Source organism: Anomaloglossus baeobatrachus, chromosome 1 (assembly GCF_048569485.1).
Source record: "Anomaloglossus baeobatrachus isolate aAnoBae1 chromosome 1, aAnoBae1.hap1, whole genome shotgun sequence".
NCBI classification, from domain to species: domain Eukaryota; kingdom Metazoa; phylum Chordata; class Amphibia; order Anura; family Aromobatidae; genus Anomaloglossus; species Anomaloglossus baeobatrachus.
The window spans coordinates 780,875,102-780,893,353 of record NC_134353.1 but is presented as its reverse complement, the minus strand read 5'-3'; the positions used below and the strand labels follow the sequence as shown (position 1 = coordinate 780,893,353).

At 45.2% G+C, this 18,252-nt stretch overlaps 1 protein-coding gene across 3 annotated transcripts in view; it reads left to right on the top strand.

Annotated features, from left to right (window-relative positions):
- The window catches only part of CSNK1G3 (casein kinase 1 gamma 3), a 199,436-nt gene that overhangs the window by 49,953 nt on the left and 131,231 nt on the right, over positions 1-18,252 (top strand). For all 3 annotated transcript variants that reach the window (XM_075324909.1, XM_075324903.1, XM_075324915.1), the window contains exon 2: positions 2,272-2,692. In XM_075324909.1, coding sequence (XP_075181024.1) covers positions 2,518-2,692 — 175 coding nt within the window. In that variant the 5' untranslated portion in view covers positions 2,272-2,517. The remainder of the gene's footprint in view (positions 1-2,271; positions 2,693-18,252) is intronic.

The following is an 18,252-nucleotide window of genomic DNA, read 5'->3' as shown; positions in this document are numbered from 1 at the left end:
CCCATTAGGTTTTGCTGGGAAATGTCTGCAGAAAGATTGCAAACATTTCTCAAGAAATTTCTGCAGCAAAACCACTCGTAAATCCGCGGGTAAAACGGTCTAGTGCGCACATAGCCTAAGTGTAGGGCGTGAGGTTAAAGCTTAGAACCAGACAATGTAATTTTTTGGCACTTGGCCATTATATGGATAAAGGGAATTTGTCTGCCTGGTAATACTCCCTCGGTTAAAGTTTCAATTCACTTTCCAGGGTTTGGTTTCTGTAGCAAGAATCAGCAGATGAGGGGACAACAGATATGAATATGTCAGTCCTGCCCTCGCAACAAACTGTTCTGAGCGTGCACAGCAGAGATCACTAGAGTGGTCAGACACTGCAGTGCACAAAGTGTATTTTTCAGACTAGAAGTGTACAGCTGGAGTCGCACTTGCATGTAACTCTCATGAGGCTTGTATCTCCTGGACTGACTGGCAGCTCTCCTGTCAAGACTGTCTTGGTTCCATTGAAATACATGCAGATGACCCACTACTGTCAGAAGGGCCGGTCTGGGCATTGCATTCCTCGTGCAAGTACGACTCCAGCCTAAGACACTCTTTTTAACAAGAAAAACTCATGCTATAAAGTATGTATTATAGCCTGGAGTCAGCTTCCTGTAATATAGAAGAATGCTGACACACCATCCTCCCGATCAGAGCTGCCTGCTCTCCTACTGCTGTAACTGATCGATGTCATTGGTGCAGAGCTGGAGAGGAAGCTGCCGGGTTTTCAACACAGGCTACAACAGCTGAAGGACCTTCTAACTGTTTAAAGGCCACTTTACACGCAGAAATAATCTGCGGCAGATCTGTGGTTGCAGTGAAATTGTGGACAATCAGTGCCAGGTTTGTGGCTGTGTACAAATGGCACAATATGTGCATGATTTCACTGCAACCACAGATCTGCCACAGATTTATCTCTGCGTGTAAAGTGGCCTTAACTGTAGGACCTTCCAGGTCATGTGACCACATGACTTGAAGGGGCCTAAAGTGAACTATGTGGAAGGTGCTTTAGATGCTTAGTGGATACAGCCTCCTTTCAGATTCCGATCAGGGAAAGTGTGTGTGATATATATTTGTGTATAATTTATAAATACAATTTTTTTTTTTTTAATTTAAGATCACATATATATTATATTGTGTGTATATATAAGTGTGTGTGTGTGTGTACGTAGCAGAGCTGAATATGTAACTATATCTGCATGTAGCACAGCTGTGTGCATATAATGCACAATGCAAAGCGACAGTAATAATGGATTTCCTCCCTATTCCACCCTAATACATTAAAATTAATGGTAATGACCCCTCTACTTTACACCACTAGGGAAGTGTTAATTAATAAGAAATAAGGAGAAACCTCTCTGTTGTCTAAACCTAGGGTGCCTCTTATGGTAAAGAGCACCTTTGATATAGTCTGAAAAATGCAGCATATAAATGGGAACATTTAGGCAGCTTTATATAACCAATGGCTGGAATATGCGTCTGGCATCATTTCTCCCATACTTGTGGTGTAAATTTGTGATGTATTTGTCTGCCGTGTTAGGCCGTGCTCTCTTCTGGCTCTGCTCTGCTAATTGTTCAATAACTTGGTGGTCCTGACTGGAACTGGCTTAAAATCGCCGACCCTTAATTTCTGCGGAGCTACGTAATGCCCCCCCAACCCCCTCCCCCAAAAAAAATAAATAAATTAAATTGTAACATTTGAAACAGTTTTGTGCAGGACTCTTGTCACAAATTGGTTGAGATACAACAAACTAGTCAGGTTTATTTGGTTTTTAATTTTTTTTTTTTTTTGTTAAACTGTTTGACAATGTTGCTGTTGAATAATAAAAGCAACACGACTTGCCTAATCTCTTCCCAGAGGATCCAGTCTTGACCCTCCAGCCTGGTCTTAGCACAGTTGTATTCTGTATTCCTGGCATCATGGCTCCCATTAGAGTAGTGGTGCTAGGAGTACAGTAGACTGCCAAGGCTTCAGTTTTTATTTAAAAAAAAAAAACAAAACTCTTGCCTCAGGGTAACTTATTATTTTATAATCCGTCAGGGGGGCCGTACTCTAAACGAGCGCTGTAGGCTCCTCCACTGTCCTGGTTGCCGTGTACATAAAGGCCATGCTGGGTCTATATCCCACCATTTAGGACTTCCAGGAGTTAGGGCTGATCAGTTGGGTTGTTTACATCTTTAATATCTTGATATGATTATGTAATTCTGTTTGACTTTTTTTTTCTTTTCTTCCATTAGGTGTCTGTCCCCGGCCGTTTTGGATTGCCGAATTAAGGTGGAGGACATCCTTTGCTGTGTGGAAGTCCCCAGTGGAAACCATTTGCGAATGGGATGAATCCGCCTTTGCTGAGCCCTCAATATCAGCTGAGAGAATAAGAACATCTAGAGGGGGGCTTCTCTAGTTATGTTTCCATTTTTACAACACCCCATTTGAGTTTGCTTGTCTTTAAAAAAGAATTCAAAGTGGAGTACCGTAAACTTGATATGGATGGCAAAAAGAAAGACAAGGACAAACCTGATGAGAGGATGGCCCGGCCAAGTGGACGGTCGGGTCATAGCGCACGTACTAGTTCCTCAAACTCTGGAGTATTGATGGTTGGGCCTAATTTTAGAGTGGGAAAGAAGATTGGATGTGGAAATTTTGGCGAGCTGCGGTTAGGTAAGTGTATTCACAACGCCTGGAGGTTCAGACATTTCTTCATTTTATTACCTATAAAAACTGTACTCTATTATGTTATAATATCCAAACGTATGAGGAAGGAGAAGCGCCTGTAGTATACGCAGTAAATTAATCATGAAGTTTTCTTATTTGTGCACATGAACCATCTGGCCATTGCTCCAGGGAATGGATCTTCCTAGAGAGTTTGATGATTTTATGTCATCTTTTAGTGTGACAATCCCATTTGCTCTGCTCGGGTCAACGTTCTCATAAATGCAGTGTTATGCCCAGACTTTGTTAGTACACCTCGTAATCTACCTGCAGTATGTGTCCGTGGTATGGCTATTTTATGGACTATGGCAATGACACCTTGTGTAGACCACCGGCCTCTGGTGAGAAAAATACTTAGCACTGGACCAGGCCAAATCTACGTATCCTACAAGGTACCAGCAGTTGTGGGAGTCCTCAGAGTATTTCTTCAATCAGTTGCTTTATTTTTGTACTGGCTGGGTTTTAGGCATTGAACTAGGCTGTCCTAAGCTTGATAGTACTGTGGAGGCAAGCCCATGAGGGACAACAAATTACTGTCACCCTAAAGCAGTTGGGGCTGAGAACATGATGACCTAGTGGTCATCAATATGAGATCTGTGGAGGTGTTCAACAGTCGACACCCCACTTATTTATCTAAAACCTGCACTTGCAGCGGCCTAATATAAGTCATTTATGGGGTGGATAATGGCCATGAGTAAAGGGGCCGCCGAGTGCTGCAGTATATTCACTAGAATTGGAGATGGTGCCCTATCTGGCAGCAGCCACAAAGCAATGTATGGAGCTGCTGGTCTACTCTTGATGGTGAGCATTTCTGGCCATTGACAAGGCTGATTTCTGCCGAATGATAGGGTTGCTGGGTGTTGGACCCTCATGATCTTGTATTCAGGACCTATCCCAAGAATTGGAAATTCACTGACAACCACGGTTTCTCCACAGCATAACCTGATTGGTGCCCTGCCGTAGTCTTCATACATGAGAAGTGTCTCTACCTTCTTGTACATGATCTGGCCTATACATATAGGATTATATATGTATGTATGCATATATATTGAATATCCTGTACTATGAGCTGCCGATCAATTAACCAAGCATACGTTACACAGTAGTGCATGTTGACAGGACAGATGCATCCTGCTCCTCAGCTGCCCAGGGCTCCGATTACACGGCAGCTCCTCCTGTCAGTGTATGGTGGAGAGCAGCGCACACGGAGGACAGGACAGAGCGGTCTCTGCAGCATGTCCACCCTATCCCTGTACAGCAGTTGATAGAATTGGTTGTCCTGGATTCTAACACTGAGGATGGATTGGATTGATCACATTAACAAATGCTATCTTCCCAAATTGCATTAGGTGTGTCACACAGGGCCGCTCACACCAGCGTATAAAGCAGACTTGTGCTGTCCGATAAATTACTTATTTTTTTTCCTCCACTGACTATCTGTGAAAAAATTTGCTTCATGCTGTGAATTCACTTTTGGATATTGGATGGGTGCGAGGAAAAGAATAATAAAAAAAAAAGTTCCATTTTCATCCAGGATTGTAATTTTTTTTTTTTTTTTATTAAGTACGCTCATGGGACCGTAGTCATAAAGTAATGTGTCCTTTTTACCTTCCCTCTTGGTGCTAGATTTCCTAAGGTTGTTGATATGAGATGACCAAGTCTTGGGTAGAAAAAAAAAAAAAAAAAAAAATTCCTTTTTGAGTTGGGCTAGGTTCACAATTCTGTTTTTTGGTTTCAATAACAGAATAGAAAAACTGAACTTGCGAAGAACACTGACATGGATCTCTCACTGCTAAACGAACCTTATTATGGTCCGCTTGGTTTCTCATGGGTTGTCCGTGTTTTTAGCAGAACCCCAGCCCTCCCCTCAATTTGCATTTTCTTCCATTGAAAATGATGGACCTTTCATCTCCTAAATATTGACATATACCGTATTTTTCGGACTATAAGACGCACCCTGGTTTTAGAGGAGGAAAATAGGAAAATAAAACCTTAGGCAAAAAAATGTGGTCATGACACACTGTCATGGGGCGAGATCTGCTGCTGATACTGTTATGGGGGTAATGTCCCCAAATTCTCTACTAAGGTACCCAATCCTGGTAATGATCCTCCTGCCTTGTATATGATCCTGCTATAAACCCCCATCCTGCTCATATTCCCCAATCCATCCTGCTCATATTCCCCAATCCATCCTGCTCATATACTCCCATCCTGTTCATATACCCCCATTCTATTGATATACCCCTCCATCCATCCTGATCATATACTCCTATCCTGTTCATATTACCCCATCCTGTTCATATTACCCCATCCTGTTCATATACCCCCATCCTGTTCATATACCCCCATCCTGTTCATATACCCCCATCTTGTTCATATACCCCCCCATCCATCCTGCTCATATACTCCCATCCTGTTCATATACCCCCCATCCTGTTCATATACCCCCCATTCCTCCTGCTCATATACTCCCATCCTGCTATATGCCCCCATCGTGCTCCTATACCATCCTGGTATATGGCCTGTATCCTATAGCACAGAGCAAAAAAATAAACATTTATACTCCCCTTTTTCCTCATTCCCTGCAGCACCGATCACATCTTCCTCTCTGGCACGCTGATCTGTGTGTGTGGAGCCGTTCCCCTGGTGCATCGCGATGTCTTCCTGTCTGTGCCGATCAGCTGACCAGCACAGATCAGCTGACCGGCACAGACAGGAAGACATCGCGTGCTGCAGGGGGCCGGCTCCACACACGGGGACGGGTGAGTGTACTGATTCACTGCACCTCGCGCTGATGATGACGCGCGGGGGGCAGTGAATACAGCCGCACATTATCACTCCAGGCTGTAATTGCCAGGGGTGATCATGCGGACCGGCTCTTTACTATGTGCGCGTCCCCGCTCGTCGTCCTGCCCACCTGTCAGCGCCGGCTTCTGCACTGAGAGATGGGCGGGAGGATGGGCGTGCATATGTAATGAGCGGGCCCACGTGGTCACGGCAGGCGCTGCTGCTGCCTGCTTGTGCCCCCGATGACCCGCTCCACCGCAGCACCCTCGTTCCCGGCCGCAGCCCTATAGTCAGACCATAAGACGCACCCCCAACTTTCCCATCAACATTTGGGGGGAAAAAAGTGCGTCTTATGGTCCGAAAAATACGGTACTTAATAACACATCTACATCCACTTTGGCCGGTTCCTCTTTATGTGCTGTTTACTCCATGGCAGAATGGTTTTTAGAGCTTCTACGGAAGCGGATTTTTCTTCCCAGTAGCTGCGTCTTCAGATCACATTCACTTCAGATTTAGATTACACTGTTGGCCCGATTTCATCAAGACTTGTGATTTTTCTTGCTGGTCTTGATGAGGTGGCGTTCTACCACGAAGCTCCTTGCTCATAAAGGGCTGCAGGCCGGAATAGTCTCTCTGGAGCGTCTAACGATGCGCCGTGCTGGAAACCTTCCGTCAGTGAGGTTTATGGCGTCTGAAACACCACAGCTTGTCATAAATTAGATGAGGTGTGGCATAAAGGCGCACCACACCTCCACCCAGAGCTGGGAGGAACTGTCATGAAAAAGCCAACCCCCCAAAATACGGGTGCAACTCAGAGTTGAGACGAATTGAGGCTTTTCATAGCTTCTGTGCCACTTTTTTCTATGTAAAAGCATAATATATTTTTTTTTAGGATTTATGGTCCCCATTGTCTGCACAGAATGACTGTTCACACCAAGTACAGGCGTTCGGTGCCTCATGGCGGGGCCAAATATTTGAGCATACCTTCCCATCTACTTGTTTTGCCTATCTCCACCCTCACTCTTCGATTGACAGGTATGTCTTCATACAGCTATGGGAAGGTGGAGATAAAAGGAAAGCAAGGAAATGGGAAGGTGCACTTAAATGAATAGCCCCCGACCAATGTAGACGCAGGTTAGGTGCACGTGGTAAGTAGCCCGCTGTGCGCCTGCTGCAGACACACTTATGGCCCACCCTGTAGAATAGAAGACATTCAGATTTGCGTGAGGCTCAAATATCGCTTATTAGAAATTTGAGGATGCAAATTTCTTTTTTATGCTCTTAAAAGGGTTGTGCACTATTGTTGTTGTATTATTGCCCCCCATGCCCTCCACAACAGCTCGCCCCGTGTGTGGTGTCGATGTTCAGTCAGCGGAGTGTGTGCGCAGCGTTTTTACACACAGCACTGCCCAAGGCTTAGTCAGTGTCAAGTGCCTATGAATATTTTTTAATAACGATCGATACTTAATGGTCCCCTGCGTTATCTGCGCTCTCGCCGGCCCCTTCCCTCTTTGCTTGTCGTAGCTGCCGAGTCCCTCCATTTCTGGATTGCTGTTATGTATGTAGATGCTTCTGGAGTTGGGCCAGGATTTTTCAGCTTTCCCAGGACAATACTGGTATTTTTCTCTGCTATGGTTGATTGAAATAATTGCCCTCTAATGGAACGTTCTGTTGCTGGTGACTTTGGTGCCTCAATTATCCACTGTGAATAATTGTTGGGGTCCGTGTGTTATTTCTGCAGCGGGATCGGTGTGTTCCTGACTGTACTGTTCTCCATGGCTCCGGATAGATAGCGGATAGTACGTATAAAATATTTAAGACTGAAGGCTATTAGAGGCCTGCAAACCTTTCACTTCATGAAAGCACAAGGTCATCCAACTGGAAGCTGAATTCTCTGTAATTATTATTCCAGCCATTGTCATTCTCCGCTTCATCATGGCTTTTTACAGAACATAATAAATGTCGGGAGCCGTGCAGATAGGTCTCAGATACACTGCGGCCCGGATATTAAATATGAGAGCAGCCATAGTGATCAGCCTTGGCTCCCACCAAAATTGTCACTGGCTGTTTCCCCACAGCACCCCTACAGGGAGAATGTAGCATTACATGTGACTAGTGATGAGCGAATCCTAAATATTTGGGTTATTGATACCAAATACCTAGTACTGTTCCAGTATTAATCACGAATAATGAACCTAATAAAAGTCTATGGAGGACCCAAGCAATTTTGTGGGAAATCTTAAAGGGAACCTGTCATCAGAAATTTTTTTTTAAACCTAAAAGTTTCCCCCTCTGCAGCTCGTGGGCTGCATTCTAGCAGGTTCCTGTACTTTTTGTGGCCCCTTTTAAACCAAATTAAATACTTTATAAACTTGTACCTTTTGCTATGTAAATTTTGTAAATCGTCCATGGGGGTGGGCTCTCTGCTGACCGTTGCTGTTCCTCCTGCAGATTTACACTGCCCCCCCAACGCTGAATTTCATATCTCAGGACGCTGCCCCTGGGCGCCCGTGGTCCCGCGCATGCGTTGTTTGCGACTGTAGCGGGACTGTGCACTGTGTGCACGTGTGACCGCTGGTGACGTTTTGCGCAGGCACGAGGTTATGGGCGGCGCTGTGAGTGTCATCAGCAAGTGCTGCTCATAACCTCGTGACCGCACTTTCCCCTCTTCCTCCAGCGTTCTGCTCAAGCGCTTGCTGGCCAGGTGACCCGACGTCACCTCTTTCCCATCTTGCCCTGCTGCAGATGGGAAGGAGGTGACGTCGGGTCATTTGGCCGGCGAGCGCTTGCGCAGAACGCTGGAGGCAGTGGGGGAAAGCGCGTCCACGAGATTATGGGCGGGCACTTGCGATGCAATCACAGCGCCGCCCATAATCTCGTGCTTGTGACACACGTCACCAGCGATCCTGGCGTGGGCGGCACCTCGGGCGCAGTGGGCGGCGTCCTGATGGATGAAATGGAGCGTGGGGGGACGGCGTCAATGTGCTGCAGGAACAGCAACGGTCACCAGAGAGCCCGCCCCCATGGACGATTTACAAAATTTACATAGCAAAAGGTACAAGTTTATAAAGTATTTAATTTGGTTTAAAAGGGGCCACTAAAAGTACAGGAACCTGCTAGAATGCAGCCCAGGAGCTGCAGAGGGGGAAACTTTTTTAGGTTTCAAGCTAAATTTCTGATGACAGGTTCCCTTTAAATCTTCAACTGCCATATGCTGTAATAGGACATATGGAAAGGGGTTGACTTTTTACCCCCCCCCCCACCAGGTTATATATGGGTTTGGTGTGTTATTCATTGTTTTTTTTTTTTAAAAAAAAAAAACAAAAAAACACGTTTTTCATCTTGAGTTAGACACACCATGTAATGGTGACTGCAGAACGGAGTAACATGCTTTTATTTGATTGCAGATATCTCCACAATGGAGAGGTGACATTATAAACAAAGTAGTGCCTAATCAGTTAAAGGGGTATTAACAGCTTCAAAAACCTCTCAATATGTAGTAGGTCTAACAATAAGAAAACTATCAAATACCGCCAAATATAAATGTAGTAGAGTTTTCCTGATAAGCAACTTGCCTTATGTACAGGGCATTGCAGCTTAGGTATCCATAGTTGCTAGTGGTTTTAATTAACTCCTTAGATGCATGGCCGTAACCTACATATGCCCTGCACATAAGGTAAGTGACAGCGTTTCACGAAAACTATACTACAGTTCTAATTTAAAGTATTTGCTAAATATTATTAATAATAATAATAATAATAATAATAATTATAATTATTATTATTATTATTATTATTATTATTATTGTTGTATTGTTCTTATATAAGAATACCCCTTTAACTTTAGTTAAGTCCAAGTGGGCCTTCTCCCTGGTGGCGTGTATTTGCCTGTATTAGCTGCCCAAAAAAGTTAACTCTAAGGCTATGTGCGCACTGGGAAATGGAATTTTCTTGAGAAAATTCCGCATGCTCTCAAAGATTACCGCACCCGCGGTAAAAAAACGCGGCAAACCGCACCCGAAAACCGCATGCGGTTTGCTGCGGTTTCACCGCGGTATTGTTCGCGGTATTGCCGCGTGCGGGTTGGGATGTGCTTTCTTGCATTCAATGCAATAAAGCACATTGAAAAAAAAAAAAAAGTCATTTAATTCTGAGATAGTAGATAGACAGAAGAATAGATAGAGGGATAGATAGATAGAGGGATAGATAGAGGAAAGATCGCTGCATTTCCCACGGTCGGCAGTGAGTTCACATTACCGGCCGTGGGAAATGACCGGTGATTACCTCTGCTGTCTGCTGCATTCATTCAGCGCTGTGTCAGTCGCGGCTGGATGTAAGCAGCGCAGGACCTGTGGATTACGCCGGAGCTTTATTTCGGGAGGGGTTAATAAAAGGGTGAACGAGGCTTGTTTGTTTTATTTAAAATAAAGGATTTTTCTGTGTGTTTTATTCACTTAACTTACGGGTTGATCATGTCAGCTGTCTCATAGACGCTGCCATGATCAAGCCTGGAGTTAATGGCGGTGATCCACCATCATTAACCCCTTGTATTACCTTGCTGCCACTGCTACACGGCAGCAAGAAGAGCCGGGGACACGCCGGTGCTGCCGCATAATGCATGCGACAGTGCCGGGGCAGCTGCGGCTGATATTCTCGGCTGCGGGAGGGGGAGTGAGGCGGGGGACATTAACCCTGCCCCTCGCCCTCCCCAGCCTGAGAATACCGGGCCGCCGCTGTGTGCTTACCTCGGCTGGACGGTAAATATACAGTGGAGCCCACGTTCTTTGTTTTCTATATTTCCGTTTTCTTTCTATGTGTGTTCTATGTGTCTGTGTCCTGTGTCTGTGATGTGTTTGTGTTTACTCTCTGCTCCGCTTCCTCTTCCTGTAATGACATCACTTCCCTGCAAACCGCAGACAAGCGATGTACATTACCGGAGGTAAACCGCGAAATACCGCAGGGAATAACGCAGGAAAATGCAGTGAACCGCACAATTTGCTGCCTGCGTTATTCCCTGCGGGATTTCATGATTAACATTCGAGTCAATGGAGTGAAATCCCGCAGCGATGTGCGGAAAAGAAGTGACATGCACTTGTTTTTGCTGCGGGAATCTCGCAGCAAAACATGCAGCTGTCAAATTCCGCCTAGTGCGCACAGGAATTTTTTTTTCTCCATAGGATTTGCTGGTGATTCACTGCAGAGATGTTATGAACATTTTCTGCAGCGAAACATGCAGCAAATCCGCAAAAAATCCGCGGCAAAATCCGGTAAGTGCGCACAGGGCCTAATAGTTTGCTAATATCTCTACAACAAAGAGAAACAAAACAGGAAAAGTTTTCTTCCTCTCTGCAGCCACTACAACATCGTGTGTCCAATTCAACATGAACAATTTTAAAGGGTCCTGTTTGGAAGTTTACAGATGCAAGACCATTCAAGATGGGATTTGTCTGTTTAATGGTCACTGTGCTGTGACACAGAATTAAAGGGAACCAATCACCAGGATTTTTGTATATAACCTAAATCCAGTGCTATACTGGCACTATCAGGCTGATTCTATACATACCTGTAGTGGTCAGCTCGGATGTTGTAGTTTTTAAAACCCAAAAAAGTAAAGTTTATAAAATTAGCTGCTTGTTCAGTGACAGCAGCAACGGAGCAGATAATATCTGGGGGTAAGCATACTTACCCCTCCCCCTGTTACTTATGCTAATTCTATTATTCAAATGATTCACTTTGTCTCTTGCAGGACCTGTGACCTGGTATCCAGCTTTGTTGACTGAGGCCCCGCCCCTTCTGGTCACATGGGTATGACCTCACACAGGTCCTGCAAGAGACAAAGTGAATCATTTGTATAATGCTTATGCTAATTCTAACAGGGGGAGGGGATAACTATACAATCAGCTTGATAGTGCCAGTATAGCACTGGATTTAGCTTATATGAGAAAATCCTGATTGGTTCCCTTTTATAAAGGGTTTTGTTTATGCATGTATTTGGATATTAGTTTGAACCATCTGCTTTGTATGGTTTGTTGTACAGTGGAATTAGTAATTCTTTTTAGCTGTCTTTCTGAGCCCCTGAGTTGATTTATGACCACAGACCACATCAAAGTTGAATGTGCAGAGGAAGCGCCAGTAAAAGCAAAATGGTGCGACTTTCTTTACTGAAACCTGACTGAAAAATATTTTTTGCCCTCAAACCCAAGCCTTTAGAGAGGAAATTTCATCAATTTCTAGTTGAACCCTACACACGATGTGATAGTGTCGTGTGGCGTGGAACATGTGGCCTTTTTTTTTTTTTTTTCCTTCGCCCCTCTGTTGCAGAGATGTTGGCACCTAATGAGTTTACTTTTTAAGTCCTTGTGGGTGTTTTTTAGTTTTCACTTGTATGATGCTGACCAATCATAAGAAAGCGGTAACACTTAAAGTAAAGAACCCGCACCACAATAGGTTAGAGCAGGTTTCTCCCTGTGAGATGTAATCACTCCAATATCTGCTGTGCACAAGCAGCTTGTACTCGCTCTGCAGTGAGATCAGGCTGTCATTACACCTCACACAGCAGTACCCTGCCTGCTCTGGGCTCCTCCTGTGTGAGATGTAAGGGTACTCTGCTCTGATCAGTGCAGAGCAATTACAAGTTGAGCACAGTAGACATAAGTGTGATACTGACACTCTTGTGGGGGCATGGAGCAGTACAGGATAGGCAACTGTTCAAGGAGGGAAAGGTAGTCAATCAAAGAGTTTGTGACATGGCTAATTTCAGCTGCATTACTTCTCCCCACAAATGGACCTTATCTGAAAGTTGTTGTTCATATGTGCTCTAATCTTCCAGCACTATCTAATCATGGAGGAGGTTAGACCAGGAGATTAGCACTGTATCCTCGGAGTGAGTGCACATGATCGGGGTTTGCGGCGTTTTGGATGCAGGGTGTTTTTTGCTGCATTGTACAGTAGAAGCACAATGAATGGTATTTATAAACATCCCATGCACAGTTTTTTGTTCTTCGAAGCATAAACTGATATATAGCGCGACTTTCGGAGCCGCAGCATGTAAATTTATGCTGCGGAGGTGCAAATGTTCTTCTCTGGAAGAACTGAGAGAGAGTCCACAGTGGCCTGAACCCTGATCATGGGCACGGGCAGCTGCAGTCTCCTGCAGAGAGCACTGGCGACCCAGCAGAAGAGGACATCTTGTGTCCAGGACACAACGTGTCCTGTTTGTGTGTACATAACCTTACATCGCAAACACCGAGAAAGCGAAGCTATTATGGGGGCGTGATCTTTTACTGCGGCTTACTTAGGATTGGTCGACATCATACAGGGAGAAAATGTACACGCCCGCAGTGAAAACTGTGATAACACCCAGTTGGACATGACTAAGGTTAATTCATTAGGTGCCAAATAGTTTGATTGCTAATATCTCTGCACCGTAGAGGGGACCTTAAGGCTTTGTGCGCACTAGAAAAGTGATTTTTCTCAAGAAAATTTGAGAAACTTCTGGGAGTTGAAGATTACCGCACCTGCGGTAAAAAAACGCACCAAAGCTGCGGGGAAAACGCATGCGTTTTTTGCCGTGGTTTTTCCGTAGGTTGGTCCCTGCGTTTTTTTATGCTGAACTCCAATAAATAATATAGATAATAGATGATCGATAGATAATGGATAGAGGGAAAGATGGATAGATGAATAGATATATAGATAGATGAGAAAGACCTATATAATGTCCCACCCCCCTGCATATTCTAAGCTGTCACCCTTTAGTAACTTCATGTGGCACTAAAGGGTGCTTAGCCTTGTATTTAGCCAAAAAATAAATAATTAAAAAAAAAATGACGTGAGGTCCCCCCATCTTTTGTAGCAAGCTAGGGTAAAGCAGACGGCTGCAGCCTGCAGACCACAGCTGGCAGCTTCACCTTGGCTTGTAATCCAAAACAGAGGGCACCCCACGCTGTTATTTTACATTAAATAATTTAAAACAAAAATGTGGGGTCCCCCCCCCCCCCCCCATATTGGATCACCAACCGAGGTAAAGCGGACAGCTGGGGTCTGATATTCTCAGACTAGGGAGGTTCACTGTTATTGGACACTCCCCAGCCTAAAAATAGCAGGCTGCAGCCGCCTCTGAAGTGGCGCATCCATTAGCCGTGCCAATCCTGGCGCTTCGCCCCAACTCATTCCGTTGCCCTGGTGCGGTGGCAAACTGGGTAATATATGGGGTTGATGCCAGATGTGTAATGTCACCTGGCATCAGGCCCTGGGGTTAGTGATGTCAGGCGTCTATCAGATACCAGACATCACCAACCCAGTCAGTAAGAGATAAAACTTTTTTTGTTGTCTATTTTTTATTTGAAAAAACACTCCCCACATTCCCTCTTTCACCAATTTATTGACAAGAACAATCAAATCCGGGTCCGGCGTAATCCAATAAGGGGGGGGTCCCACGACGATCCATACCATAGTCCCTGTCCCAGTAAGTGAAGAACAGAAGGTTCCCCATTGGCTGGGAGAGTAATGCAGTGACCTGAGCTAACATCAATAGGTTAACCCGGGTCACTGCAGGGGATAACAAGCGCAGATGTCAGGAGGATAGATGAGATCATTACCTGCTGTGATGATCTCCTGCAGTCCTGCCATCAGCGCTGTCACTGCCTTCTATGCCCGCCGCGTTGTCAGCAGTATCGCGAGAGCCCGTGACATCACCGCTAGTGACAGTCTCGGGCCGCGGGCATAGACGGCAGTGACAGCGGTAACGTCAGGAGGCAGGAGATCGTCACAGCAGGTAATGATCTCATCTCACCTCCTGACAGCAGCGCCCGTCATCCCCGCGGCTGCATGCACTGCTGTGTGTCAGTGTCTGCCTGCGCTGCAGCGTGACAAGCTGCTGACACTGCGGTCAGACACTGACTGACATACTGCAGGGCAGGCAGCCACGGGGCCAGAGCGGGACACAGACTGCACGGGCACCTGGAGGTCGCACGGAAGTGCTTCTGTGCGGCGTCCAGGGAGTGTGACGTCTGTGCTTACTCTGCTCCGCTTCCTCTTATGTCATAATGACATCACTTCCTGCAAAACCGCAGGCAGCGATGTACATTACCGCAGGTAAATCGCGGGTATACCGCATATCATTTGCTACCTGTGGTAAACCCCTGGAATTTCGCGATTTACATTACAGTGAATGGAGTGCAATACCGGGGGTAAACCGCAGGTACCTGCGGAAAAGAAGTGACATGCCCATTTTCTCAAGAAATTTTCTCAAGAAAATCTTCACAAAGAATTTTCTTGAGAAAAAAAACGCAGCGTGCGCACAGCTATTTTTTTTTTCCACATAGGTTTTGCTGGGAAATGTCTGCAGAAAGATTGCAAACATTTCTCAAGAAATTTCTGCAGCAAAACCACTGGTAAATCCGCGGGTAAAACGGCCTAGTGCGCACATAGCCTAAGTGTAGGGCGTGAGGTTAAAGCTTAGAACCATGACATGCACATTTTCTCAAGAAATTTTCTCAAGAAAATCTTCACAGTGTGCGCACAGCTATTTTTTTTTTTTCCCCCATAGGTTTTGCTGTGAAATGTCTGCAGAAAGATTTCAAACATTTCTCAAATTTCCTCAGCAAAACCGCGGGTAAAACGGCCTAGTGCGCACATAGCCTAAAGGGGGTTATCTGGGACTGTAACTTTGATGACTTATCCCTAGGATAAGTCCTCAATATCTGCTCGGTGGGAGTGTGACACCCGGCATTCCCGCAGATCAGCTGTTCCTGTTGATGCCGGCTGGAGTTACTCGATTGCGGAGCATCACAGCACAGATTTCCGTCAACGGCCAGGTACTGCACATCCGCCCCTTATTGATGCAAAGAGGGGGCACGTATGCAGTACCCAGCCGTAGCCAATGTACTGTTACCGGAGCTGTGCTCAGCATAAATTAATACATCCCCTTTTGAAAACTAAGATTTTATTTAATAACATAAGAACAAATTCCAAAATTGACAAGGTGAGTTCCATAGAATTTTCAATGTAAGGCTATTTAATATGCAAAATCTTCAGTTTTAGTCAAATTAGTTGATGCAAAAAAAATGAATATACCCACGTCAAAAACTACTAAATCTAGTATTTTGTATGACTTCCATGATTTAAGGACCGCACCAAGTCTTCTAGACATGAACAATTTGGTAACATATTAAACCTCTTTTTTTTTTCCAATTTTCAAGAACGACCTCTTTTAGAGCCTGGATGCTGGTTGGAGAGTGATGCCAACTTGTCTCTTCAGAATTCCCCATTGGTGCTCGAGTGGGTTCAGATCAGGAGACACTTGACCACTGACTCACTTTTACCCTGTTCTTCTTCAGTAATAAAACAGTGGCCTTAGATGTGTGTTTTGGATTGTAATGTTGGAATAGTGCACGTCTACCAAGGGCATGGAGTGATGGAAGCATCTTCTCTTTCAGTATAGAGCAGTAAATCTGTAAATTTATGATTCTAGCAATGAAATGTATCTCCTTGACAAAGCAGCTCTCATGCAGTTGCACATAAGGACACTGCCACCACCAGGTTTCACTGTAGGCACCATGCATTTTTTTTTTTGTACTCCTTACTTTTGCAACGCCACGCAGTTTTGAAGATATCCGGTCCAAAAACCTTATGGTCTGGAGTCATGAGACAAAGATAGTTCTAGTAGTCTGCATATTCTTATACATCGGATTTGGAAGTCTATCCCTTTCATGGATGACATCCATGCACTGTAGACCATATTGTGTTTTGGGAAACCCTCACTACAGTTTGGCTTTTTTTAAATAACTGCAGTGAACATTGATTTTCTTTGAAACTTCCTTATCAGATTGATACTGCTAAAGGTGTTAACTTCTGAGGTTGGCTTGCTTGTCTGAGATGGTTGCAGTTTCACTTGTGTTAAATTTTTTTTATTTCGCTTTTGCTACATTATTCTGACTGATAAGTGAAGCTTTTCTGATCATGTTGCCTTCATCTTTCTAGCGTAAACAAAATTTTTTTTGTTTCTTAGGACTTGTGACATTTCTCTTTGTGGTGCCATTGCAGACAGCATTAAATGTTAAGGACCTTGCTTTAAATAACACCCTTTTATAGGGTACCTTCACACTTAGCGATGCAGCAGCGATCCGACCAGCGATCTGACCTGGTCAGGATCGCTGCTGCATCGCTACATGGTCGCTGGTGAGCTGTCAAACAGGCAGATCTCACCAGCGACCAGTGAACAGCCCCCAGCCAGCAGCGACGTGCAAGCGACGCTGCGCTTGCACGGAGCCGCCGTCTGGAAGCTGCGGAGACTGGTAACTAAGGTAAACATCGGGTATGGTTACCCGATGTTTACATTAGTTACCAGTGTGAGCAGGGAGCAGGGAGCCGCGCACACTGAGCGCTGGCTCCTTGCTCTCTTAGCTACAGTACACATCGGGTTAATTAACCCGATGTGTAATGCAGCTACATGTGCAGAGAGCAGGGAGCCGCGCACACTGCTTAGCGCTGGCTCCTTGCTCTCCTAGCTGCTGTACACATCGGGTTAATTAACCCGATGTGTACAGCAGCTACATGTGCAGAGAGCCGGAGCCGGCAGCACAGGCAGCGTGAGAGCTGAAGAGGCTGGTAACTAAGGTAAATATCGGGTAACCACCTTGGTTACCCGATGTTTATCTTGGATACAGCTTACCTCAGCTGTCAGACGCCGGCTCCTGCTCCCTGCTCGCTTCATTTGTCGCTCTCTTGCTGTCACACACAGCGATCTGTGTGTCACAGCAGGAGAGCGGCTTTGAAGAAAACGAACCAGGGCTGTGTGTAACGAGCAGCGATCTCGCAGCAGGGGCCAGATCGCTGCTCAGTGTCACACACAGCGAGATCGCTAATGAGGTCACTGCTGCGTCACAAAAAGCGTGACTCAGCAGCGATCTCGGCAGCGAGCTCGCTGTGTGTGAAGCACCCCATAGTCTCCTGGACACCTGATTGAGTAATTAGACTTATCTGTGATTTGCATTTTTATGAATTAGTATTGGCTTTGACCCCAAGACTTTGGGGTGTACTCATTTTTGCATCATGGTCTGGAATAAATGTGTTTAAAAAATGTTATTTGAATGTGCAAATTTGCAAATTGTGTTTGCAATCAGTGACTCACATTTGTGGCAGTGTTTTCTAGTATGCTATCCCATTGCAATTGTTGATTCTGAAAGGAAACTATGAAGTTTTTGACATCTCTGGGGGTGTACTCATTTATGGTGAGCAGTGTGTTTGTATTGTGCTGTGAATTTGTTTATATCCTATACGCTTCCTTCTGATGAGTCAACCACTTTAAAAAAAAAAATTTGCTCAGAAATGGTTGTGTATCCGTCCTCCCTCCTTCCATCTTCCTGGATTTCAGGTTGATAAGGCTGCGTTCACACATCCGATTTTTGCAGTGCAGCTCAATCCGGCTCAAAAACCTATGCAACGGATGCGGCTAAAAAAATGGATCAGTTGCATAGTTTTTCCATGTGGCCCGTCCGTTTTTTGACGGATGCGGCTTGATACTGAGCATGCACAGTGCAAAAAAAGCGTCCGGAGGACTGATGCATTTTTTGCCGCAGGACGCCGCATTTGGCGTCCAAAGGCTTGCGATGCGTTTTTTTTCACCGCACAAAAATAACTTGCCAGGCAACGTTCCATCCGGCCACTGCATGGGCTAAATATGCCGCATCTGGCAAAAACTGGACGCAACGCAAGGCACAATAC